Here is a 27332-nt window from a genome sequence, read left to right as displayed (position 1 = left end):
AAAAAAAATTGAATTATTAGTCATTTGAATTTACTGCATGAACTGTATGTAAATTTGTGTCACTTAGGCATCTCATCAACTCAGAGTCTAAAGGCTTCAGGCCTAGTTTGAAAAGTTTCAAAAATGTTATCACGAAATCGCCTCGCACACAACATAAAGCAATCCATGGCGTGGTAAACTTTCCAAACCGGGATTTGAAATTTAATCGCGTAATATCCCAGTACATTTTAATCGGGGTCGTTATGACGCTGTTCCTGAACTATGAGTGCACCATTGAATTCCGGACTTTATGGCGCACTACCTCTGCGTCTAACCCTGCCAATATAAGCAACCTTCAATTCAGTAGAAATGCTAGATTGGCTTGTCTTTGAACACTTATTTTGCACTGAGGTGTCCAAACAGGTTGGCGACAGATTTACGTAAGTTCAGCTTGTACGACATTCAGTTTGTAAACAAGGTTATCAGTACAGCAAAATTAGAGTTAAGTGTGAAATGAATTGGTAAAATTTGCTGTTGAATTAAGACCTTAATTTTGTCACAAATCTTTGCGAATCATCTTTGTTTCTTCGGTTTGCGATTCATGGTTAATAAGGGTATCAGGGGTTGTGTCCCAGCTGCAGACGTCAAGCATTGCTCTTCTTTCGACGTCGAACCGAGGACATACGAACAGTATGTGTTCGGCAGTTTCGTCTACACCTGGGCAGTCAGTGCAGGCGGGGGCCTCCGCGTGGCCGAACCTGTGGAGGTACTGTCGGAAGCAGTCATGGCCTGACAGGAATTGTGTCTGATGGAAGTGAACTTCCCCATGGGGTCTGCCCACCCATCTCGATATGTTAGGTATCAGCCGGTGGGTCCACCTACCTTCCGAGGAGTTATCCCACTCACACTGCTATCTGGCGACCGAAGCCACCCTGGTGCGCTCTCAAGCTCCTCTATTTCCACGTAGCTCGAAGCACTCCTCATCTTCCCGGATGACCAGCCCGACTGGCATCATGCTCGCTATCACGCAGGATGCATCGTGTGATACCGTGCGGTAAGCAGATATCACTCTGAGGCACATCACGCGGTAGGTGCTCTCCAGTTTCTATAGGTAACTGGTTACCCTCAGTGCTCGTGACCATGACGGGCGGCCATATCTGAGGATAGATACGGCAACGCCTGCCAGTAGCCTACGTCTACTGGCGCACGCTTTTGAGCTGTTGGACATCATCCTCGATAATGCCGCAACAGCAGTCGATGCTCTCTTGCATGTGTAGTCGACATGGCTGCCGAAGGTCAGCTTGTCGTCTATAATGACTCCGAGAGATTTCAGACTCCGCTGTGAGGTGATCACGACTTCTCCCACATGGATAACTGCATGTTGTGCTGACTTTCGGTTGTTGACGATAACTACCTCCGTCTTATGCTGAACGAGTTCCAGGCCTCTCGCGCTCATCCATTCCTCCACCGTATTGATCGCGTGTTCTGCAGTTAGTTCTACTTCAGGGATTGGCTCCCCATAGACCTCCAAGGTTACGTCGTCGGCAAAGCCGACGATCTTGACCCCAGGAGGGAACTTCAGTCTCAGAATCCCGTCATACATGAGGTTCCATAGCACCGGGCTTGGGATCGAGCCCTGCGGAACTCCGGCGGTAGTAGGAACCCTTTTCTAACCGGCATCGGTCTCGTATAGCAGTACGCGGTTCTGGAAGTAGTTTTCAGGATCCGGTACAGACTCACCGGTAGGCTAAGCCGGTGTAATGAGAGTGCGATGGCATCCCAGCTTGCGCTGTTGAATGCGTTCTTCACGTTAAGTGTCACTAACGCACAGTATCGAATGCCTCGCCTTTTTCGTTGGATCGCTATCTCGGCAGTCTTTATCACTGAGTTGATAGCGTCCTCCGTGGACTTACGTGGAGTTCTTCATTCGTCACCGGAGCCACCATTTTATCCGCGTTCGCACTGTCTCGTGGTGCAGGTGGCCAGGGGCTTGTGGCTCGAGACGGGAAGAGTGCTTCGATAATCGTCGGCAACCGGTCCGGAGACCGTTCTGGAGGTGAAGAGCCCCCTTTGGTCTTGGCCATCACGATTCGGTAGGCGTCACCCCACGGATTCGTGTTGGCATTCTCACACAGGTTGTCAAAACACGCTCTCTTGCTGCTTTTAATGACCTTGTTAAGGGCCAATTTCGCAGCTCGAAACACTTCACGGCGGTTCTCTCTTGCATCCTCGGTGCGGGCTCTTTGCATCCTATGTCTAGCTCTGAGGCAGGCTGATCGTAGAGTTGCAATCTCGGCACTCCAGCAGTATACCGGGCGTCTGCCGTTTCTTGGTAGGGTTTTCTTCGGCATAGTGGCGTCGCACGCGCGTGATAGAACGACTACCAGCGCATCCCCGCTTAGACTGTCGGTGTTGGCCTGCAGTCCCAGGGCCGCGGTGAAAGCTTCGATGTCGAAGATGCCCTCGTATGCTGCACACCATAGTCGATCCTAAAGCGAATTGCTAAATGATCACTATAAGTGTAGCCCTCTTCTATCCTCCATTCCATGCCTGGAACTGGACCGGGGCTGGCAAATGTTACGTCAATCCTTGCCTCCACCCCGTTTCTACGGAATGTGCTAGCGGAGCCATTATTGGCTAACACAGCGTCGAGTTTCGCAAGCGCCTCCAGTAGCGCTTGGCCCCTGCTATTTGTACAGCGGCTGCCCCATTCTACTGCCCAAGCGTTAAAGTCTACCGCTATGATTACCGGTTTCCGGCCCACTAGGTCTGAGGAGAGCCTGTCGATCATCTGGTTGAACTGTTCTATGGGCCACCTTGGTGGAGCGTAGCAGCTACAATAGAACACACCATTGATCTTGGTAATCGCAACACCCTCGGCGGAGGAGTGTATTACCTCTTGAACCGGGAATCGTCCCGTTGTACAGATTGACACCATCCCAGACCCGTCCGACACCCAATGGCCGTTGCCGGCAGGGATGTTGTACGTGTCGGATAGGAGGGCGACATCTGTCCTCGACTCCGAGACCGACTGCCACAACAGCTGTTGGGCTACTGCACAATGGTTAAGATTTAGCTGTGTGACGTTCACGGCTTCTTCTTATTTGCCTCACAGAAGGGACACGAAGCTCCACCCATAGCATGGTTACGGGCTTGCTTCTTAGCGGTGCAGATAAGGCATTTATGCGCCTTAGTGCAGCCCCGCTTATGCCCCTCTTCGACGCAGCGACGACATAGTTTGCTCCTGTCGGTACCCTTACATTCGTACGACTTATGGCCGGACTCAAGGCACCGATAGCACCTATCCACTGAAGGCGGCTGGGGTATGCTAACTGGACATACTGACCAGCCGATCTTCAGCTTTCCTATCACGGTAGGCTACTTGCGTGCCGGAGGGCCCCGCTCTCAAGCGTACAGAGGCCCGCTCAATTACTGCGCCACATTGTTCCTTGACGGCAGTGCGGTCATCTGCGGTCGTGAACTCGTCCAGTTGCTTACACTGGAGAGTTATTTCCGCCCCTAACGACCTCACCTGGGGGCCTTCAACCAGGACCTCTTTGGCCAAGGCCTTATATACCGCACTAGACTGTGCGCCTCGTTTCAGCACCAAAATCATTTCGCCTGTATTGGTGAGTCTCACGCTGAGCACGTCTTGCCCGAGTGGCTTTCGGCCGCCCGCACTGACTTTAGGACGTCGGCATATTTGTCCTTGTCTGTCTTTAACCACAAGGCCTCGCCTCTGTCCTTGGCCTTCTTTGCGGACAGTATAAAAAGTTATTTTTTTTTAGTTCGATCATAGTAAGCCATGCCTAATTTCAATTGTTATCAGATTGTGGGAAATATTCATACGGCCAATTCCTCCAGGCAACCTCGTAATATATTCGATGGTTTGGCCTCAAGTGAATTAATTTCACGTTTTTGGTGTTGCGCTCTCATCCATCTCTCTGCGCTGCGAAATAGGCGAATTTTTCTGCAACGACTCTTCATCTTTATCAAGCTTGAACGTTTCAACGTTTCGGAAAGGTCGCTATATGACCAGAATAATCCACTGGATGTTTGCTGCCAGATCTTCAACATGGTATAGCATCTTTTTGATTTTAGTATAAGCAATGTATCATTCAAATTAAATATAGTTAGTTTACAGTTAGATTATAGTTATTCAGTCTGTTCGATGTACTATTTTTCATCGAAGATAATATACAACAACATATGATGACATCATTTGCTCTTTCTGGGACGTCATCATATCCCAGGGATAACTTATCCTAGGGGCCTGTACATTGGACTGGAATCCCAAGGGTTGTAGGTTCGATTTTTTTCACATGATTGCTTCAGCTTGATTCGTCATGCAGTAGGTTACATTTTTTCAAATAGTATCGTTCGAAACCGACATTGGTAGTGTGTGCATCCACTCCAGAAATATTTCAATTAATCATAGTTAGCATATCTATTCTTTTTAATTTATAATAGGGAGTATACTTACAAGAAACGAACACAGGAAGATGAACGACACGAAGTACGCGTAGGCCATCGTCGATCCGCAGGTTTCATTGCTCTTGCCTGCTTTCGGGTCACACGGTCGCCCTTTGAGACATGCCAGCATAATGTTCGGCCACGACTCGCCTGTTGCACATCTATGGACGGCATCCCCATCATCATTATCATCAGTTAGTAGCGTCATTCGAAGATTTCAGCAGGAGCAAATCAAAATTCATTAGAAATGTTTCCAAATAAATCTAAAGCAGTTAGTCAATGAAATTAAGGCATATTTAGCAGTGTTAAAATTAAGGGCTTTTATTTGTGTGTGAGTGAGTAGGTATGTCTGTTTATGCAAATGTCTATCCTTCTGGATTTTCAAAGCGGGACGTATGGTTTGTTTGTCAGTGACTTCGCGCCAGAAAGGATCACACTTACTAAAATACACCACCGACCTAAGAGTCCTTTCTGGCGCGTAACAATGTCGCAGCTAAGGTGAAATTCGCAATGCATAACTAGTCAACTATGTATATCTAGGATCTGTAAGGTCAAAACTTGTTTTCAATTCAAACTAGAACTAGCAATTAACTACTTCGAGATGCTAACAAGTGAAGCGAATTCTATAAATGATCGCAACTGGTTAAATTGTTCAATCTAAAATTAAAAACCAAAAATGACACAGGACAATTATCTAACTTTTAACGAGGGATGCAAACTAGTAGTCAATTGCAATCTGTACATTGTTTGGAAAAGGATTTCAATTAGCGTGAGGTTTGGTTCCTGCAAAGCAGCAGTAAGCATATGCAGAGCAAGAGTTGTGCTTCTCGAATGTGTGCGGGGACTAAGTTGAAATCCTTCGGTGATTAAGTATGGCTAGGCTAATGTAATGACTAGGAATTAAAATAAAAAACAAAAGTTTGAACTAAAGAATTTAATTGAGAAAAATTAAACAAATCATTTACTCCTAGGTACAGTTCTCCTCTAGTAGGGCACTGTCTCCCGGTGGTTTGAGTTCTTGTTTGTTCGTGGGTTACACACTAGTTGAACGAAGACGGGCTTCGATTATGGAGTCTCTATGGATGGGTGGAAACTAGGTCATACCCAGCTACTAGTACCTGTTCGGGTTGTAAGAGTCCTAGATTTACTCATCGGTTTCTATGGTTATCGGTCTCTATTGTAAAATGTGTATACTATGGTTTTGCTTTGACTCGATACCGGTCTCTAGAGAGTGAAATTTGATCGTAAAAAAGAGCTAGTTCAAAAATGAATCAAACATTACGGTTGGCGAACTATTTTCTGTTGTTGGTAAATGTGTGTATGTGTTGCATTTGATCCTATCTAACACTATGCATTAATTGCTAGAGAAAAATCGAACACATCTATTATCTGCTGAACGACGCTGTTGGATTGGGTATGTATGAGCAAAAATGGTAGCTTATCTCTGTTTGGAGGATGATTTTAGCTAGGAAAATGTGAATCAGCTGTGTCATAATTTATACAAACGATGATAGTATGATTACCTAATGCTTCATTATTGCGTAACCAAGAAAGAAACTAAAAGATTCGAATTCTTATGATGATTTCCATGAAAAAAGAGATGGTTCAGTGATTTTTTTGGGTTTTTTATAAGGCGACCCGAAAATTACTCTCCATTCGCTAGTATTTCGCCTTGCAGTTGAATAATAGATGGAAAGCGCGGGACGTTTTAAATTTATATTTATTTATTTTACAAGCATATTTCAATAAAAATTATCAAAAATCAAAGAAAAGGCTTTTAAATCTTGCTTCAGTGGAAGTGGTTATAATATATAGAAACAAAAAAGTCAGTGATATGTATGATATTCAACTTTAAGTGACATTCTTAAAACTGACCATGTGGAAACTTAAAATAATACAACATTCCAATCCAACAGCGCCTGGTTTCTATTCACTATGAATCTCTTTATTCCTGCATTCAAACGATCTCAACGAAATGCAAAACCCGGATGGTTACATAGAGAAGTACTGAATGTCAAGATGTCTAAAATGCAGTATTCGGTGTTCGATGTGGTATTTGACAATACAGTAACAATCATTATTCAGACATAATTTTCACACAAATTTTAAATTCGAGAGAGCGAAAGATCGACAGCGAGACAGACAGACAGACGGACAAACAAAGTGGTGGTTGATTGATTGATTTTTTTGTTGGTTCGATTCGTTAGCAATCAAGTGTGGACCTACCTGAACAGTAGCATCAGTCCTTGGACAAAGGAACGGAAGTTGTTGTGTCTAGTGATAGCTGATTCAGGCTCTAGTTCAATATTTCCAAACACCTATGGCGGTACGGTACACACATATACACGGCGAAAAGTGGTATAGAATTTTGTTGGCAAAATTTAGCGTTTCTATTGGTTTTTGGATTCGATCGTTTGGCTGTATTGGACTCTTGTGGTGTTTGCCCTTTTTGCAGTTCTGAAGACGAATCTTACAGAATTCCGCAAAAATGGCAGGGAGGGAGATCGGTTTGTTGTACATAAACGAGGTTATTTAACGGAAAAATGAAATAAAATAAAAAAATCGTAATCAAAACAAATATATTTAACTGAAAAGTGGATGAAAAGCGCGTTGTTTTTATGTTGCCTTCGTCGCTGAATCGGGCAGTGTTTTCGCAAATCTACGATAGGGTCATTTACTGGAGTTCTCGTTGAATCGGCGGCAAAATGCACCGACAGTACTACTTTAACTCGAATATATACACAATCTAGGCTATTGAAATATGAACTTCGAATAAATTTGGTGGAACTTATTTACAACATGCTGAGGATGAAGGTTTTAGGTCGCTTTATAAATGAATTTCTACTTATATGGTTGTACGTGATCGTTGTATTGAACGATTGCTGTTGTAGGTGATGGTCATTGATTGGACATTCAATATCATAATGAAACATTGTTGTTTTTTGGAAAATGCTCGAACCTAAATTAAGAATATTCAATACCCTATTTTAAAATTGGTAAACAACAATATGAGATGTCATTTTTTTGATTGAATTTTTTTCAAAAATAATTAACCACTTTTATCGTTTGTAATTATTTATTTCGGTCTCGCTTGTGCCGTATGTGTTTTGAGTATCCGTTGGATTTTAGGCTGGATCGATACACCCTTAGAATCACGATTAGAGTATAAAAGATAGGGACAGTTCTTCTTTCTCACCTCCCAATATTTTGTAAATATACCTAATATCAGTCACTTATTGTCTTTCCCCGTCTGAGCTGCTGCTGATCACGATGTCATTTGCCTCCCAGGATTCAGGCTAGCCCTGCTGGAAGACTCTGATCTAAATGAAGCCCAGAGCTCTCAGCCGGACCGTTGCACAGTGGGGCCGGGCCGGTCAAAACCTCCAAAATTTATTGTCGATTTTTATACCTTTTTTATTTTTTCCTAAATGTACATTACCAAAAGCTGTATTCGCCAAATTTTTGAGTCAATCGGTTGAAAAATATAAGTGCTACATTTTTTGAACCGTACAGGGTCTTGAAAATCTGCAAGAATTTGAGTGACAAAAAGTTTTTGTTCATTCTAATTCATCTCGCTTTAATAGGTACTACAATGATAATTTAACAACACATATTGGCATTTCTAATAGAAAATCATCTCAGGAATTTAATGGTGTATTTCGATTTGAGAAATAATGAGTATTTAAAAAGTTACCAATAAAATCAATATAACTATGTTGTTCACCGCGGACTTATTTACATTCAGAGTGTCATCTCTTTATCGGTAAAAGCGTGTTAAAGGATCTCATTTAGTAAAACTGACGTAGAATTTTATCTAGTTTTCAAAAATCATAGTGTCATCTTGCGCCGAAGGTTGATATTTGGACACTTGTGGAATTAGTTTTTTCATGGAGACGCATGGTATTTCTTGATTTCATGAAGTTTTGCATTATTATTCACAGGTGGATTTCTTTTTCTGAATGCTGCTTGTAAATTGATGGTTTGGGGCGATTTCCTTGATACAAATATAAGTATGCCTTAACCGTCTTGTAAATATGACTGGTGTTTCTACATTTTCACAGTTATCTGCAATATAGAAAAATTCAAATATATAGAAGCCAACGAGGCAAACTAACTGCAACTATTATTATATCTTTCCATGAATCCTATCTCTTTGGTAGGTATTGGTCGTTAGCTTTACTGGTGGCCGATGAAAGGTAAACACGTGAGTGTGAGAAGTGTTCTTTTTTACCCGATTTTTAGTTATTGGCCAGTAATGCAACATTTATTTTCAAGTGCAAACTCCCCATTGAATCTATCACAATCAACAATCAAATTTAAAATCTCCCTAAATAATTCACTTCCAAATTGACGCGAGTTTCAGACAGAAACGCTCACGCTTCTATTTCAAAGCATACACATACAGTGCAAAGTATGCTCAGGATATTTTCGTATGAAAAGCCAAGTCAGTACCCACAAGGAGAGATATTCATATCATCATTGGAATTGAAAATCAATGGAAAAGTATTGAGAGGCTAAGCTGCAGTATGCACCGTATGAACAACTGTGAATAGAGCATAGTACGGCATGATTTGAGATCTTCATCATAATCAAATTAACCTGTCATCTTTTAATAGCTTTGGCGATAACTGTAAATAAATAAACCAATAAAACAAAAATTTAAGGCATTCTATCAAACACTTTAAGATATGCTATCTTTTACAACTATTCTCAATGCATACGTTTATAAATTAGTACATGAGGATTATCTCTTAAAGAGCTATGAAGGGATGATTATTTCTACGATGATATTCAGATTGGACTGAAGATCTACAAACAAATGTATAAAATTACATCATTTTTTATTCACCAGATTTCAATAAATTGGAACCACCCTAGCTAACTCGTTACTAAGGACTACCCTAGGAAATCAAAATGTTTATATTCACTTACGAAGTATCTGTTTTGAGAAGTTAATATAATTCACGTTTGCGAAATTTAAAAAAAACTTTTAGAACCATCCTAGGCTGTCTAATTTTCATTTTAGCGTCCTAATTTAATCAAAATCGAGTTCAGCGCACCAAAATTACCTTTAGATGATATTTTCAGACATTTCAAACTACTTTTGAGGTTTTGTCCAGCTTTTGTATGGAGTGGATCCACTGTGCGTTGGTTCTTCTTTCGGCCCAGAACTAAGTCTTTGAATTTACAACAAATTTTTGAAGACTTTTTCGGACGGCTTCGCCGCTTTCAAACGTCCGCTCGGACAACATCAGGGTCGTATTAACCAGCTCAAAGCAAGCAAATAAGATTGCTTCTTCCGGGCGTTATACATAAGAATAGTATGTCTGTTTACCAGATCACAGAGTAGAAATAGATGGCATGGTCAACGATGAGAGTTTCACGTGTGAACATTTGCTAGAATATAGGGTGGACTATTTTAAGGACCCCCAAAAATGATCTAGACTGTCTTTTGAAAAGGGCCAAACTTTTTTTTACCGATTTTAGTTTCAATAGCCTACCGATCGCCAGTACGTAGTTTAACCCACCAAACCGTCTTTTCGTTTACTGGAAGACGAAATCAGGGTCTTTCGATATTTATTGAAACATTCGCCATCCTTATTTTTGAAGCATATAAATACGACCGGATAATGTTTATTACTTTTGTTTTTTATTCCTTGGCTTTTCGGTCTTTCAATTCAGACCGAAAAGCCGAGGAATATTGTACACTACCCGACGTTTCGGCCACTGGTTTTGGCCTTTTTCAAGGGAAATATATTATCGTTCTACAAATTTCCCTTGAAAAAGGCCAAAACCAGTGGCCGAAACGTCGGGCAGTATACAATACCCGTTCTGAATTGTAAGACCGAAAAGCCGAGGAATAAAAAACAAAAAAATTTGAAACAACGTTGGAAAATTTTATGATGATACAATAATAGTCGAAAGAGAAAGTAAACACAGAGCGGCTCTCATTTGCGTTATGCCCTTTTCACATGTTTATCAAGAATTGCACCCGCACTGCCGCTTGCTAGAAAAACACTAACTAAAGAGCACACTCCAATATGCGCTCCAGTAAATACACCAACCACAGTGCACACTGGAGCGCGTGCCGCTGAGAATTTATCTGAGCACGCAATACTCAAATGAAAGAGCAAGAGAGCGGGGTCTCTCGTACCCAACTACCTCTTCACCAGCGCACACTTGAAATCCGTTTATTTAGCTTCGAAAGAGAGAGCTTTCTGTCTTTTCTGTGGTGTGTTATCGAAGGGGAAGAGATAGTTGCATATGAATGTCTCGAGCGAGAGAAGAGCGTACAGGTTAAAATATCGCGGAAAAAACACTTACATATATAATTTACATATTTTTCTTGGATCTACCAAATCACAGCCATAAGAAACCGATGATATTTCTAAAATGTTTCCTAGGCTGAATTGCCACCGTCTACGTCTGATTGGTAATTCATAAGGAACATATTTGACAAATGGATTTGGTTCAAGACCAATTTTTTGACGACAACGCTAAGAAAAACCTAAGTTTTTTTTATAGAGAAAATGTTTCAAATCCCGGGATGATTGGAATGATGCTTGGCGGCAATCATGGATTGAATTGCCTCGAGCTGACACGAAACGTAACAGCTACTACGAGGTCAGAAAGCACACTGACGATTTTTACTTATGTTCCATTCATATATGTGTGCCGCAGTTCATTGGATGACAAAGGGGCAGTCCTTGCAACGCTCGCTGTTTGATCGAATTACAAGGACCAATCAGCGCAGATAATTACTATTTTCCCAAAATTCATTATTTTCGTCATTTATAGTAGTAGTAGAGTTTACGGAATGAAATAAAATTTACGTGTACATATTTCCGATCAGATACTGAAAAAATATAGTGATTTCAATCAGTACAACGGAAGTTATTCGCATTTGAACACTGGGGAAATATGACATAAAGTCTTTATATTACGTGCCCAAATTGAAGCGAATAATATTGGAAAAAGCTATATTTTTTAAGGATAAGTTCCCACAACTTTGAAGCGAAAATAGTTCAGTAGTTGGTTTATATGAACAAATTCTGCACCCTGCCCTAGGGTGTTTTGTGTAAAATATATACTACAAAAATTTAAATAAAATTGTTTTTTGGAACACCCTGAAGCCCGCATTTCGATTTCTCATACAATGGAATGTATTAAAGCTATAATGAAGCTGAACTGATAGATGTCTTCAATAAATTTGTCTAAAATATGTTGTTCAACAACTTCATTGAAGACGCAAACCTTTAAAAAGTTTAATTTTTTTTATAAAATTAGAACCACTCAAGCTCCTGTTTTTTTTAGAAAAAAGGGCCTAGCGAAGTACGACAACAATTTTCTTAAACATATAATAAGTTATTTAGTTTTACAAAAAGTTAAAATTCCTGCACAAATTTACATTCTGGACCACTATACACTGATCGCACTTACTGGAAGCATGTTCCTAGAATCGAGAACCCTGCTGATGACGGAGTCCTACTGACGTCTTGGACTGTGTAAGTTAATTGACTACCTCAATATTGTCTGAATTTTCACCAAGTTTTACGTTAGCCAAACATTAGGCTATTGAAATTTTCTTGGAAGCACATGAAGTATAGTGAATTACAATGACCCTCTCGAAACTGAATTTCTATTGTAATCAGTCCGCTTGCCATTCCACCTTGAACAAACTCTACCGTCCGATTAACTTCAGCATTCTTCACGTATTAGCATATCTACGTCTTTCTAAATCAGAAATGTACAAGTCACGCACCATTTCGGGCATATGAACTACTAGCAGTGCGAATATTTAGCAGATCTCCAAGTCATGACCTGTCTATTTCGGTGTTCCTAGCTGGAATTCGTCATCTTGTCACCCACAGTGGAAAGGTTACATAACGAAAACGCTAAATCAGTCAACCTCATGTGCCGCCGGCGAGAGAACGATGAAATTGATCAAAATAAAGCTGTACACACACGAGGCGGCAGGGCACACGCAACAAAAAATGTTCACTATGGATTTTCTAAACAGCTTAAGAATTTTCGACCGGTGAATCGAAAACGAAATTCACTTGTCCATGGTAACATACCCGTGAAATGCAACATCAACGTAGCGTACGATGTCGTTACCACACTATACATATAATGGTTCCAAATTCATAGTTGGTATTTCTTAGTATATAAATAAAAAAATCGTGAATATAAAATCCTGAGACCAAAATGTTTACTTTGGCGCGACGGATGAAGAGATCCAAAATCGCTCTTTACCAAACTCACAAAATCAACTTACAACATAACGCAGAGAATGTTGTGCAAAGCTTGTTTAGTTAGAATCAATTTACAAAAGAATTTAAAACATTTGTACACCCAAACCAATGACCATCACTACGATCGAACATGAAACATTTAGCTGGTGAAAACTTTGTACTTTTTTCAATACACGCACCTGTAGGGAGCAACATAGCAATGCTGTTATTTACACACCGACGAGCAAATTTATCCGAATTACACAAACAATTACACAAAACCCCGGAAGGATGACGGGGCGGATAAATAGGGGGGAGGGCGCACAAGCAAACACAGATACTGTTTTAAATACTTGGAACGAATGTACACTTTCGGGGGAAGCAGTCTGTCACTGTGGTAAGTGTTGAGTGGGGGTGTACACTAGTAGGCTATTATATGCATTTGTTAGTAGTATCTAGGAATCATGGACAGTTGCTTGCCTGGCGGAAAGGTACTACGTTTAGTATAACAGGTACAATGAATGTAGATCATTACCGAAAAAGCAGCATTAGCCCTCCGAAAAATGTCTGAAAATTATTATGACGGTTTAAGGCGGTATCCGGATCGAACTTCATATTTCCGAAAATCTTTTATTGCGATGCGTGTTTGGTTTTTATTTTTTTTTTGTAAAAATTTTATTTTCGGTTGATTTTCATATGAGTGATTGCAAAAAGAAATGGAAAAGTTAAATTCATCTATTCTATGGAAAAAGAAACAAAAAAGGTAGAGAATTTCTTGTTAACAGGAAACTAAGTTGAAAAAGGCGCACTTGTTTCGGTTAGAGTATCGAATTCTTAAAGCAAATATCGGAAAGGGGAGTGGCAACTTTGGATATTCTAACGAAAGAAAACTGCTAATGACATGATATTTTTATGTTTGAAGTATCCAAAAATAACGTATCGTAAACTCAACGTTGTCATGCTTGTGAGAGATTATCATTTTAAGTTTGAGAAAAAGCATTACAACTGGATGAGTAGCAAAAGTGAGTGGCAAATGGCATCGTTTTTCTTTTGCAGAATCGATCTATTCTATGACCCTTTATTGAAATTTTGACGCTTTAGAAAACTTATAATCTAACGAACAAAAAATTCGAGGAACGTAAATCAACGATGTTGAAACCAATTCATTTTGGAGATTCGAACTACGAACGGGAAAAAACTGAAAATTCTGGACGAGGTTTTTTTTGGTTATTTTTCACTTGTTGCGATAGACGCAAACGGGAATCATTGAGGGAACCGGGAAGGAATGAAACTTGTACTAAGATAATGAAAAATACCTGCATGCCAATAATTGCGTAGATAAAAAATAGCATGGCAATCAGCAAACAGACATATGGCAGTGCTTTGAATGATTGAACAAATGTCCAAAGTAATATTCGTATTGTATAACCTTGTCGGAGTAGTTTGATTAATCGTGCAGCACGAAACAGTCTTAAAAATCCAACGTTGAATGAGTTTTCCTGTGTTTCGAAGAATGCGGGGTGTGAGAAAGCAAGAAAAGAAAATACAGTGATTAGTATGATTGTTTTATAATGTAGCTTTTGTTGTTTACTAATAAGAATGATTTATTACGTAAAAACCGACTGTTCGACATATTAATGTTTGATCATCGACATGCTGCTAAGAGTAGTGCAGGTGCCTAGGAACAGTTTACATAGTTTACCCAATTTGTTTCGGAGTTATTTTTAAATTATTTTACCAAATTCAGAATGTATAGAGTTTTTGAAAATATCTTGAAAAGATTCGCTGCGATGGAATTGATTATGAAGTGCTTCCATCGAAGATGGAGGCAGTTGCCCATTCTAAAAAACAATTTTTTTAAATTTATTCGTACATCTTCGACTGACTGCCGTTCGGACCCTTAAAATACCTTATGATTAATACTTTATAATAACTTTCCCTATTCACATACAAATTAGAAAAAAATTACTTCAGAAATAGATCTCAACTTTAACGATTTCAATATTATTCTTTTGGATCGAGAAGACTCTTATGGAGGAGTACTTTTGGGGATCAAAAAGTGACATTCTTCCAATCGAATCGACCGTTGTCGCTCGCCAAACCAAAATCAAAGGCAGACTTTTGCATTGCTTCCACCCACATTCCCCCTAGAGCCTCAGTTAGCCACCGACGACTTGTATTTTGTATTTGTAATTTTTTTTATTCATCTAACATATGTCTCAATGAAATTTCCTAAAACTAGTGTGATTCGTCTTCTAAATACAGATGCGGTGAGGTTAAAATCAAACAATTCGGAGAACTTCGTTGAACCTTCGAACCATTGCAATGACAGGACTGTTGGCAGCATAGTCAGTTGGTCTCATTTCAGGAACAAGCATCACTCTTTGGCGAAGAGTACAAGATGGCGCATAGAAAGGCATTTGCGCTAGTAGGTCAGGTACGTCGTATTCATCCAGCAGTATTTTGGCCACAAAGACTGCCATTCTCCTTTCAGCAAGGGTGTGCAAGCCTAACAAACAACAGCGGTCTTCATGCGGCGGCAGGTTTTGCGGATCACTCCATGGCAAGAAACGCAGAGCGTATCTGACAAACCGTCTCTGAACGCCTTCGATCCTACTGATCCAAACAGCATGGTAAGGATTCCAAACGACATTTCCAAATTCTAGCATCGAACGCACTAATGAACAGTAAAGAGCTTTAAAACACAAAGGATCACGAAATTCGAAGGATATCTTAAACATGAATCCCAGTTGTCGATTGGCCTTGTCGATTGTAGCAGAGAAGTGACGATGGTAAGTTAGCTTATAATCCAGTATTACTCCAAGGTCTTTGATGTAGTCAACACGTTGTAGCTGATTTCCAGAAATATTATATTCAAAAGGGATGGTGTTCCTAGTTCGATGAAAGCTGATGACACTGCATTTGGGAATGCACTAAACCATCATATTCCGCACACACCAGTCGTTAAGAGTATCCAGAACGGCTTGCAGTACCAGGCAATCGGACTGATCACGAATTACGTAATATAGTTTAACATCGTCAGCGAAAAATAGTTTGCCACCAGGTTTTAAAATACTAGCCACGTCATTAATAAATAGCGAAAATAGCAGCGGTCCGAGTGTACTACCTTGAGGAACTCCAGAGCTGTTTGAAAAGCAATCAGACTGAGCAGTGCTAATACTAACAGCAACTGGACGATGAACGAGATACGATCGAAGCCACTCACAAAACCTAGTCGTGCAGCCAAGCTTTTTTCAGTTTGGCAATCAGGATATCGTGATTCACTTTGTCAAAGGCGGATTTCAAATCAGTATATATCGCATCCACTTGAAGTTTTTTGCACATATTATCCATACAAAATGACGTAAAGCTCACCGAACGGCCAGGATAGAAACCATGCTGACAGGTTCTAATATAGTGTCGGCAGGAAGCAAATAGTGTTTCGTTAACCAGTGACTCAATCAGTTTTGATTCAACTCCAAGCGAAGTAATTCCACAGTAATTTTCAACGTTACGCTTGTCGCCTTTTTTGAAAACAGGGATTAGTGTCGAACATTTCCAGTGCACTGGAAACGTTTGCTGGTGAAGCGACATATTGAAAAGTTGCGCGAGTGGTGTAGCCAAGATGTCCGAGCATTTTTTTAATACAGCTGCAAGCATAATACTCGGACTGGGATCAAAGGACGCTTTTGTCTTCTGGATTGCCGAACGAACCATTTCATCGTCGATGACGAAAACATCCATGCTGAAAATGTCGGAAGGGACGTCTCAAACAGCGTTGTCAATCACCTCAGGCGATGCCGAATCTTGAGAGAAGATACGCGAAAAATTCCGTGCAAACAGCTGCACTTATCTTCAGCAGAGAAAGCTGCATCATTGTCGAGAAACATTTCAGATGGGAGACCAGTTTCCTTCCTCTTAGTGTTAACAAACGACCAGAATCCCTTGGGGTTCCGACGTAAGTTCAGTTCTATGCGATTTACGTAACGTCTATAGAGAAACTTGTTATAACTGCGGTAATCGTTACTAGCGAGCGAAAAAAATCGCTTCGATAAAGTACATCGTCGATTAGTAAAAGCACGAAGTGCTTTACTACGCTAGCGTTTTAGTCTGCGTAGAGTTCCATTGGACCAAGCTAGTTTCTTGGCAGGTTGATATTTCGGGATTGAAGCTGCAACACATTCCAGAAGTAAACAGTTGTAGTGAGTTACAGCATCGTCGACATTTGCAAAATGTTGCAACTCATTCCAGTTGATCCGCATTAGAGAGCGTCGAAGAGCGGAATAATCTGTCTTGCGAAAATTGAATTTATCGAGAATCGGTTCGTCCTCGTAACTAGGTCCAAAAAGCGGGACTGATGATTGGAAATTTGACTAACCTGTTTCAGTCCATGAAAGGCTATTCCGTCAATCAGGAGACGATTCGCAGGAGTGGTGGTCGAAGCAGTCGGGTCGGGGAATGCAAAATCGTGACCAGATGGAGTCCAAATGAGCCCGGGTTGGTTGAAATCTCCAAACAGGAACAATTCGTCACTAGAATCTGCGTTAGAACAGACGTATTCCACGGCATCAAGATGAAACTGCACAATATTACAGTCATGTTGCTTTTCCGGAGGTATGTAGGCAGCTCCAATGAAACAATTTCTAGATGCTCTGCTAAGTTTCACCCAGACACTCTCAATGGAAGAGAATCTTCCTTCCGCAATCCGACAAGAGACGAGAATGTTCGAAACAGCTACAAGAACCCCACCGCCACGCGAGCGGGTACTGTTAGAGGTATTGCGATCAACTCGGTACACAGTGAATGAATCGCCAAATAGCTGCACAGAGTTAATCTTATCATTCAACCAGGTTTTAGTTAGAACATAAACGTCATAATTTCCATCCATAACAGCCAAATATACGTCGTCGACCTTCATTCCTAATCCTCTCGCATTTTGATAATACACTCGTATAGTGTTGTTTGCATCAACCGCGCTTGGTGCACATTGTCCGGGGACGGTGGAAGTAACGAGGCAGCGAACAGCTAACCCGGCCGAGGGAGTCAGTTTTTTGGCAGCATGGCGATATTGCGGAACTCCTCCCTGCACCGAGGCTAGTTTGAGGTGATTTTTACTCTCACGGTACGGCATTGCCTTCATTACGGTAATCGATCTACTCCATGAGCTTTGCGACAACTTAAATATGACCATTTTGAACAGGGGTGAAATGACCTGTCCCTTTGGCCAACATCGCTGCGGTCAGATTGCATGTGGTAAATAATCCCTGATTCCCACAACAGCGATCATCTGCCAATCGAAATTACTGTTGCTAACGGTTCAGGGCCACCGAATACAGTCAATGTTTTGTATGTTCTCACACTAAATATTGATTGGAAGAGCCTCGCGTCCCCGATATCCGGCAAAATCGAGTCCACACAAGACCTTCCTCTGGAAAAAGAGTGCGAATTCTTGGCTGGTTTGATTCTCGACACTGCGATTCAGTATAATACGTAACAACATTAGAAACGTGAATGAAAAGTTTGTTAAAAGCCAAGAAACGTAATCACTGGCGCCGGCTCGTTGACGGACCAGCGAGAGAAACATCACTGAGCACTCTTTGAGGAACGGCCCGGCGTTTGCCGAAGCAAATGACTTACTGTCAGATACACAATTTGGCTTCCGCAAAGGCAAAGGGACTAACGATTGCGTTGCGTTGTTCTCAACAGGAAATCAAATGTACTATACTCACAAAGAGCAGATTGCATCAGTTTTCTTGGATCAGGCTTTTGATTCAGATTCTATCAATATTCCCTTTGAGCTACATGAGACTTTCTCAGGGCTCATGTTTTAGTTCCCTACTCTTTAACTTTTACATGAATAACATTGAAGAATGCCTTGTCAATTCCAGCACGCTAAGGTAGCTTGCAGATGAAGGTATGGTCTCTATTGCAGGTTCCAGGACTGTCGATTTGCTGCATGGGCCCTCCAGCTAGGTATCGAATTCTCAACGGAGAAAACTTAGCTAGTTGTATTTTCAAAGAGCCGTGATCCAGCACAACTACAGCTTCACTGAATGGGTCAAACTATTCGTCAGGTTTCAACTTGAGAATATTCCGGGGTCTGGTTCGACACTAAAGGTCACATTAGATATCTAAAACAAGTGTCAACAAAGGATCAACTTTCTCCATACAATAACCGGAACATGGTGGGATCAGACTGTACCAAACAACGATATTGATGGAGTGAAACAACGATAGTGATGGAGTGAATCCAGTATTGTTGTTTGCGTATTAAGTTGCATGCACTCGACAGATACAATGAGTTTAGAAGTGCTGGCGGGTATCCTTCCGCTTCAAAATTGATTTCGGGACCTCTCATATCGATTGCTAATCCGATGCGATATCTTTAACCCTGCTAGTAATTGCAAATTTCGAGAGGCATGTCGACCTCAATTCTCACGTCCCATTTATGTCCTTGCACTTCTATTACATGGCAAAAAATATCAATCCTTCTTCATATTATCCCAACCGTATCAATCTCCCCCCTCCTTCTGATGCAACTGTATTCTTCGACACATCCATGAAAGACGAGATTCGTGGAATCCCGGATCACATACGTTCGCAAGTGCTCCCAAGTATCTTTCATAGTAAATTTCGAGAAGTCGACTGTAACGAGATGTTTTACACCGACGGGTCAAGCCTCAGATAGTTCACTGGCTTTGGTATATTCAACCAAAACCAAACCAAAAACTCAATGATTCTGCTTCAGTTTACGTCGCAGAACTTGCTGCTATTCAGTACACCCTTGGGATCAGTGATATTTTGCCCACCGATCATTACTTTATTGTCTCGGAAAGCCTCAGCTCAATCGAAGCTCTCCGTTCAATGAAACCTAGCAAGCACATTCCATATTTTCTGGGGAAAATCTGCGTGCTTTGTCTGTAAGATCGTAGAAGATTACCTCAGTTTTGGTTCCCTCGAATTGCTCCCCTCCAGGTGGATGAAGAAGCGGACTCTTTAGAAGGTGACATTTATGAAATTAGCTTCAGTTAATTTTCAGTATTATTCATCAGAGAACCCTCGAAAGTTGGCAAACTTCATGGAGCTATGGTGAACTAGGAAGGTGGCTACATTCGATAATCCCCAAGGTATCGACAAAAGCTTGGTTAAAAAGGGATGGGGTGGGTCGGGAGTTCATTCGTGTGATGTCTCGGCTCATGTCCAATCACTACACGCTGGACGCTTATCTCCGACGTATTGAGCTCGCAAATAGCGGTATCTGCACCCGTGGTAATGGTTATCACGATAGTGAACATATTGTCTGGGCATGCACCGAGAACTGTTCTGCCAGATCCCAACTATTGGATTATCTTCGGGCCCGAGGAAGATCACCCAATGTCCCGGTTCGAGATGTACTGGCAAGCCGCGATCTCCTCTTTATGTCCCTCGTATATACCTTCCTAAAAACCATTAGTATTTGGATTTAACTGCCCCTATTATTTTTCTTATCATTCTCAAAAGTGCCCTCTTCCACCCACCATGCCCCAACGATGGTTTGATGCGAACACACGAGACCTACAAATACGAGACTTACATCACACGCGCAACGCGGTGTGTTACCGTTCCGCATCTGAGCCGTACTACGAAATCGTCTAGAGAAACCCCTACCGGCTCGAGGAAGATCTCCCGGCGTCCCAATACAGGATACATCCGTCCGAATCTGTAATCCTTACCGTTGATTCCCGATGCCGTAAACTGTAAGTTAATATCTCCCCCTCCCCTCCTGTCAGCCTTGTCCACCCTCTCTCCACTGTTTCTTATACACAGATGTAGGACCTCACCCCCCTTGAATATCTTCCCAAAACTTGTTTGCCCCCACTGTCTTCTAGATTTAGTTGATCAAATATAATCTCGTTAAGAAATGCACAACAGTACTACTACTTAAAAATAGCCTTAATTAATCTTAATCTTAATAAAATTGAACCACTCCCTCTAGTTATTTCTAGTTAAAATGGTTCTAAAATGTTCCGCTTAGTTAATAATTAATTGCTCCAACAATCTCCTTTCTAAAAATCCTAAAGTGCATTATAAACGGGTGTTCAATAAAAAATGAGAATGATTTCAATACCCTTCAGTAATTAAAGTACGGTGCGTAATGTTTTTTTTCTCTCCAAGAGAATTGCTCTCCGGACTCCCTAGAAATGGGTGGCGTGTTTCTTTTCGCTCGGGTGCTGTCAGTTCAATCGAAGATGGCGTCGAAACAGCAAGCTCTTCGCGAGCGTGTTATACGGTTTTACGAAACGCATGGCCATCGTGGATAAAAGTTTACGGTAGACCACTTTCGAGACGAAAACGTACCCGTGGGTACAGTTTACTGGATCCTGGCATTCCTGAGCGTGGAGCGGAAAGCCGGTAGCGGCCGTCCGGCGAAGACATGTACATCGCCATTTCGGACAGAGGGATTTCAAAGCCGTGGTTCAAGCCGAGCGTTCAACAAGTGGAGTGTCTTGAGAAAACTCTTCTGACGTTCTTAAAGCAGCATCATGCGGATGGAAAGTACGTCTTCTGGGCGGACAAGGCGTTTTTCCATTACGTTAAGAAGGCGCTGTAGTATCTTGAGCAGAAAAAGATACTGTACGTCCCATTTAGAGCTTCCATCCCGGGAATTTATTTCCCGAGAATCCCGGGATTTTTGGATTTCCCGGGATTTTAGAATCCCAGTCCAATATGCTGTACATCCATTCTCTTTTAATTTCGCTTTCGCAGTATTTTTGAATGACCTAAAGATCAAGCAAATCCGGATACTCGCCTGTAACAGGAAATCGGTGGTGGACTTCACCCATCGCTGCACAGTTCGTCCATTGTGTGCTTGATCTTGATTCCATTTTAATTCGAAATGATTCTATTCCTACTGTTACGGAAACGGATTAGATATATTCCGTTTTTCATTTCATTGGAAATAACTGCACACTACCCCAGAGCCGCTGAAACATTTCATTCCAGATAACCAAAGAAGATACTTTGAATTAAAGTTATCGCATTCCATCGAAATGCTCTGCAATGAATTCCAATTTTGAACAGTAACTCCAGCAGCTGCGTATCATCTCAATAATAATCGTAATTACCATAATTTAACTTGTAAATGTACCCAAAATTATCCTAAAGAAGTTGATGTTGTTTAAACAACGACGAGTTATCAAATGAATTAATAATACGCCGTCCATCAAATCGAAATCTTCTGACAACTATTTTTAGGACAGATATACATACAATCAATCAGGTTTGAAAACTTTTCAATTTAATCTTTTGTTTTCAAGATAAAAATTCACATTTTTTTCTACTGTATTCCCGGGATCCCGGGATTTCCCGGGAAATTGTTTATTTATTTCCCGAACCCCGGGAAGCTGAAACCCTTCGGGAATTGGAAGCTCTAGTTCCATTGAGGATTTTTTTGGATCTCTCAGTGTCCTAGTGTACAAAAATAATTGGCGGGCCAAGGATACGAAGCAGTTGTCCAGAAGGATCCGGAATTGTATCCGGAAGATGGACGCCAGTGCCGTCCAGCGCTCTTGTGAGAGTATCGCGGCTGACCAGAGCTTCTTCTCCAATATTCATTGACGTTTTTTGAAGAATAAACATTATGTTTTTAATAAAAATACTGAATTCTTCGAATTTTTTTTTAACTACATGACTGAAAAAATACTCATTTTTTATTGAACACCCGTTATACAAAAAACACATAAAATGACCCCTTCCCCTAATATTACGAATATTATATAATCCCCTCTTATATATGTATAAGTTAGCTGCAAAATTTCTTTAATTTCATTATATAAAAACAAAATCATATTTAAATGTGTAACCGCTAGTTTTAAGAAATTCAAAATGTAAAACAATGAAAAAATGGCACCTTTAACCCTAGAACGTTGTACTGGGGTAAAATCACGCCATCTTTGGAGCCGTGTGAAGACGAGAATTCGGCATTTATTGACCTGAGACCCTAACCATAATTTAATTTAGAGTTCCCAGTAAGAGTAGGAAAAGGTAGTATAGCTAGTTTGCTTATAGCCTTCGTACAAGCAGGTGTCAAAGTTGGCGTGGGGTACATTTGTACCCGAGTGTACGGTTGCCGTTAGTGTTTCGTCAGGTTTCGTGCTGTCAGTGGAAATGTGATTCGTGGCAATACCAGTGTTAATACTGGTTGTTTTACTACATAAGTAACAATTAGTATTATATAATCGTTTTTAAACATTTATTCAATTAATTTAATTTAATTTTGAAGTAGAAAAAAAATCGATCTCATTTTTGCTGATTTTTACTGTTTTATTGTTTATATTTAATAGTTTTTCGAAATAATGACTCGCAAGTATAATTTGCGTACAGTATCTGCTGTAACAGTAACGTTGCGTGTTACAAATGTATTACTGATCAGAAATATTTTTTTTCATTTCAATTTCCACCCCATTTAGTGGCATTTTCCAAAACCGGATATTTACACTTTCACTCTTCCAAATAATTGCACTTTTTCAAAAATTTCGAAATTCCACTTTGTGACGTTTCAAGACCATTCTTTCAACTTTTAGAATCATTTGATTTTTTTCAAATCCGTTGAAAATTCGCAAAGTTATAGTAATTTTTGTGAAAAAAGTCAAAACAACGTTTTTTTAATTTTTTTTGTTCAATCCAATTTATGTATCATTATTCAATAAATTCCGTATTTTTTCTTACACAGCTGCTTTCGCATTTAAAAAACGAAGAAAATGATGTATTATACATTCCTTTTGTTTGCATTTTTACTGCGAAAATTGCGATCAACCGCGTGGGGTACATTTGTACCCCAGTGCAACGTTCAAGGGTGGAAAACGCAAGTGCAACGTTCTAGGGCTAAACTAACGCAAACATGCCTTATCAAATAAACGAATTGAATAATAAATAAAAGTATATAGATCTTGTTTTTTTGCAAGTTAATATGGTAGTATTAGCTTGACAATTGATAGCCAAAAATGTAAAAATGCGGTAATTTTTGATAGCGAAATATTGGGTATAACAATTAAGTTTTTCCCATAATTAGTAAAAATCGCCTGTTGTCCGATATTTTGAAACAGACTACTGTATTGAAAGTATAGATATATTACTAATTAAAAACATTTTTTAATAACGAAAAGGCCTGTACTAGCTTTTTTCAGTACCCGTATTTCGGTACCCACAATGGGTCGATTTCTGCTGGAACATATTACAGTTAAAAACGCAATCAATCTGCACCATGACACACATGAATCACAAAATTCAAAAAATACTTACCCCTAATTCTAAAACTAACGCGTCGATAATACTTCCAATAACTGTTATAAAATCGAATATATTCCAAGGATCTTTGAAAAAATTCTGCAGCGACAGCGTAAACGGAAAAAAAGAAAAAAGAAAGCGACAATTAGTATAAGGCAATGCTATTATCGAGATGAAAAAAATCACTTTGTACACAAAAAACGAAAAAAAAACAAATCTTTCAATGGCTGAATTAGTGAGATGAGATCAAATGCTCTTTGCTACAATGTTCAATTAAATTAAAACGGTCAAAAAATGTCGACGATAAAGAAAACAGAACAAATCAAACAAAACCAAAAATTCTATACTGTTCAACAAACATACTCTGTCGGTGGTTCCGGCTGGTGGGAATTTCGTATTTGCAAATTAGACACCGAAGAAGGAAATAAGCTACATAGTTTTCAAACTAGAGAAAAATGAGAATTACTAAAACGAAAGGACGATACCTTCAAAATAGCGTCAGCTAAAACTGCTGCTGATTAATCTAAAGCAATGCTATTTCAAAAGTGTGTATTCGGGAGAGATTCATAACATTTTCTTTATACAAAACTAACACAACAACGGAACTGTCTAGAAGGTTTTTATCTGATACCGAACTGCTAATATAGAAACTGAACGGATGACGATGATGAGGCGTGAGATGATGTGACTACTTAAAAAAGTACATAGTATTCAGTAACAGAAAAAGTAAAACATTTGCGAAATTCGTCGGGAACAGCTGTTTAACTTATGTATCCTTTTATTTTCTCTCGGGGATGAACCTCTGCGCCAAAAATAAACAATTTCAATAAAACGGCTGCTTCGTGAGCGCTGATCGATTGATTAGTTTGATCACTCGAATAACGAAAAAAAAAAACAAAAAAAGCAAACACAATTATTCGCGCAGTGCTACCAACCTTACATCCGAATGCGATTAGTTTCATAATAGTCTCCAGTAAAAAGAAGAATGTGAATACCAAATTCATGAAGCTCAGTATGTCAATCAGTGTCGGTGGCGCATCGTGAAACTGAAGGAAGGGGCAATAGCAATAGTAAACGAGTGTCAGTTTTGGGCGTAATTCGAGGGGGTACTAGTACTTTAGAATGTATCATTCGAGACAGAGACGAGTCGATTTATTTTTGTTCGACATTTCGACTTATGTGGGCCTGATTTCAGTCTGAGACATTTCGAGATAAAGATTTACGCTGCCTTCGTGTTCACTGCCGACTTTTGATAGACTATGAGATCCTATTCGTTGTGACAAAAGTGGAAATATCCATCTCGCAGAGCAAATTAAAAATTAATTAAAACATCAAACAAAAGCATGCATCGTTCCTATAATCTGTACACCAAACAGATGAGCTGGCATTCGGTTCAACAGAAAGTGCTATTACAAGAATGCTGTGGTATTCCAGGTGCAGGATAGAACATTCAGCATTCCCACGGTGCAAACCGTGCGCCTGTGCACGGAATCATTGTAGAGAGCAAGCCAAGACCACATACACGCACACTTATACACTCACGCCAACACATACAGAGAAAACGCTTGCGAGTTTCAGCCGGGCGGTGACATTTTATAACATATTTTGCGTGTAGTGCTGGCAATCAGTAATAGACTCATGGACTTAATTTATATACATAAACAAGTAATCCCAAATAGAATACTCTCACCATATATTCCCTCACTACTGCCACTGTGCTTTATTTATGTATTTTGATTAATACTTGCTGTGTTATGAAACAGTACAAGTCTCTGTATGGGTTAAAAACCAATACAGACATCGAAGAAGTAGTAAACGAAATACGAATCCTTAAAGTTAAGTGATAGTGATGGTGGAATTGAAGTGAGGTTTTATTTTTAGGATGGCTTGCAAATCAAGTAATCTATTAAAATATTAACAATTAAAAAGTGTTTATATCAGCATTTCAAAGGTCTATGAAGTTCAAGTACATGCTCATGCAAATGGATAAATGACTATATGTATATGTACTGCACAAATTTTCACACATCGATGATTTCGTACTCATTGGAGAAATGTGGCTGCGTTTGTTCTGTATTTTCCCTCCTTTGTGATATAGGGTAAAGGACCTATTTTGGTACTATTGAAGAGGCGGCCGCTTTATTTCAACGGCTACTTGGACTAGATGCGATGGATCGCGTATAAAATTACAAATTCACAAATTTTAAGAATCAATACAAAATGGGCTGAAAACGCTGAAATCTCGAACAACATATGATCAGGACGTATAAGCCAACTGTCAAAATTCTCTTTGAAGGGAAATCCCGTACAAAACCGTTATTGGCCGAACACAGTTCACAGCAGTTACGTAAAGAGTAAACTTTTCTCTTTTGTTTATTACCAACATCTGTGATTGAAGAGTAACGGTTAGTCTGAAATATCCACTCAAAGTAAGTGCCCCAATTGCCGTCCTACCATTTGAGCCAATATGTTGAACAAAGATGACAGACACTGCTCTAATCAACACATTCAAATGGGGGGAGTGATAATAGAAACAGGGCAAAAGTAGGCCCTATATAACTCGGAAGGATAAAGCAGCACAGTCCCATGACTTCAACAGCTTCGAATCATCGATGTTGCTCCAGTAAATTTGATATAAAATGTTTCTACAACTACCATGCACATTACTGAATACTACACCTGTGAATTGCATCATTCAACAAATTGCTTATTCAGTCTTCAAGTATATGATAGAATCCAATGATGGTGCCTAGTATTTTGACTATGTACTAGATGGAATCTAAACTATGCAAATGATGATTTATTTTCAGTACTACTATATTTATTTTCTCGTTGTTGTGTCACTTACTATTAAACTAAAACTTTTGATATTAACAGAGTAATGCTGTAAGTAACAGTAGGTCATTCCAGCCGAGATTCGCGCACTCATTTTACCATTTAAGCCCATTTGATTTCTGCGAATATTCTCCGATTAACAGGGAAACGAAATTCTTGTTTACAGTTGAAAATTGAAATCCCTATAACCGAACATCTGTCAACACCAAAATATTCTGGTCTATCCTTTATTTTATTCTATTCTATTCTATTCTAACCCTTACACAGCCAGTATTGAAAAGCATCCTGGAAAACACTGCAGTTAGTCTGTAGTGTTTTTATTGTCAATATTATTATTTGAAGCATATTTTCATATGTCGCAAATATTAAAACGGCCAGGCCTACTGTGCAGAGTTGGGTTTCAAGATGTTTCAAAATTAGACGGCAATTAAACTATTCATTTAATGGATAATTTAATTAACGAATTGTTTTGAATCTTAAAGGAGGAAGAAACGAGGACAACCGTACCGACCGTTTCAGTTTAAAGGGAATATAATAAATCGTTGG

General features: G+C 40.0%; 1 protein-coding gene across 18 annotated transcripts in view; it reads right to left on the bottom strand.

The window, feature by feature from the left end:
* LOC131684446 (voltage-dependent calcium channel type A subunit alpha-1) overlaps positions 1–27332 on the bottom strand; it is a 481660-nt gene that overhangs the window by 89707 nt on the left and 364621 nt on the right. For 12 of the 18 annotated variants that reach the window (XR_009304654.1, XM_058967322.1, XM_058967325.1 and 9 more), the window contains 4 exons: positions 23967–24050; positions 14003–14185; positions 13222–13313; positions 4463–4613 (listed from right to left, as the gene is read on the bottom strand). Coding sequence is in view for 17 of the 18 variants with exons in the window: in XM_058967322.1 (XP_058823305.1) it covers positions 4463–4613; positions 13222–13313; positions 14003–14185; positions 23967–24050 (510 nt within the window). In the remaining variant the exon portion in view is untranslated. Of the gene's footprint in view, positions 1–4462; positions 4614–6678; positions 6771–13221; positions 13314–14002; positions 14186–23966; positions 24051–24886; positions 24998–27332 lie in introns of all 18 variants that reach the window. The other 6 variants (XM_058967337.1, XM_058967320.1, XM_058967329.1 and 3 more) reach the window with 3 other exon arrangements.

The sequence above is a fragment of the Topomyia yanbarensis genome, chromosome 2, assembly GCF_030247195.1.
Source record: "Topomyia yanbarensis strain Yona2022 chromosome 2, ASM3024719v1, whole genome shotgun sequence".
Lineage (NCBI taxonomy): Eukaryota > Metazoa > Arthropoda > Insecta > Diptera > Culicidae > Topomyia > Topomyia yanbarensis.
This window is presented reverse-complemented; position numbering and strand designations above follow the sequence as displayed.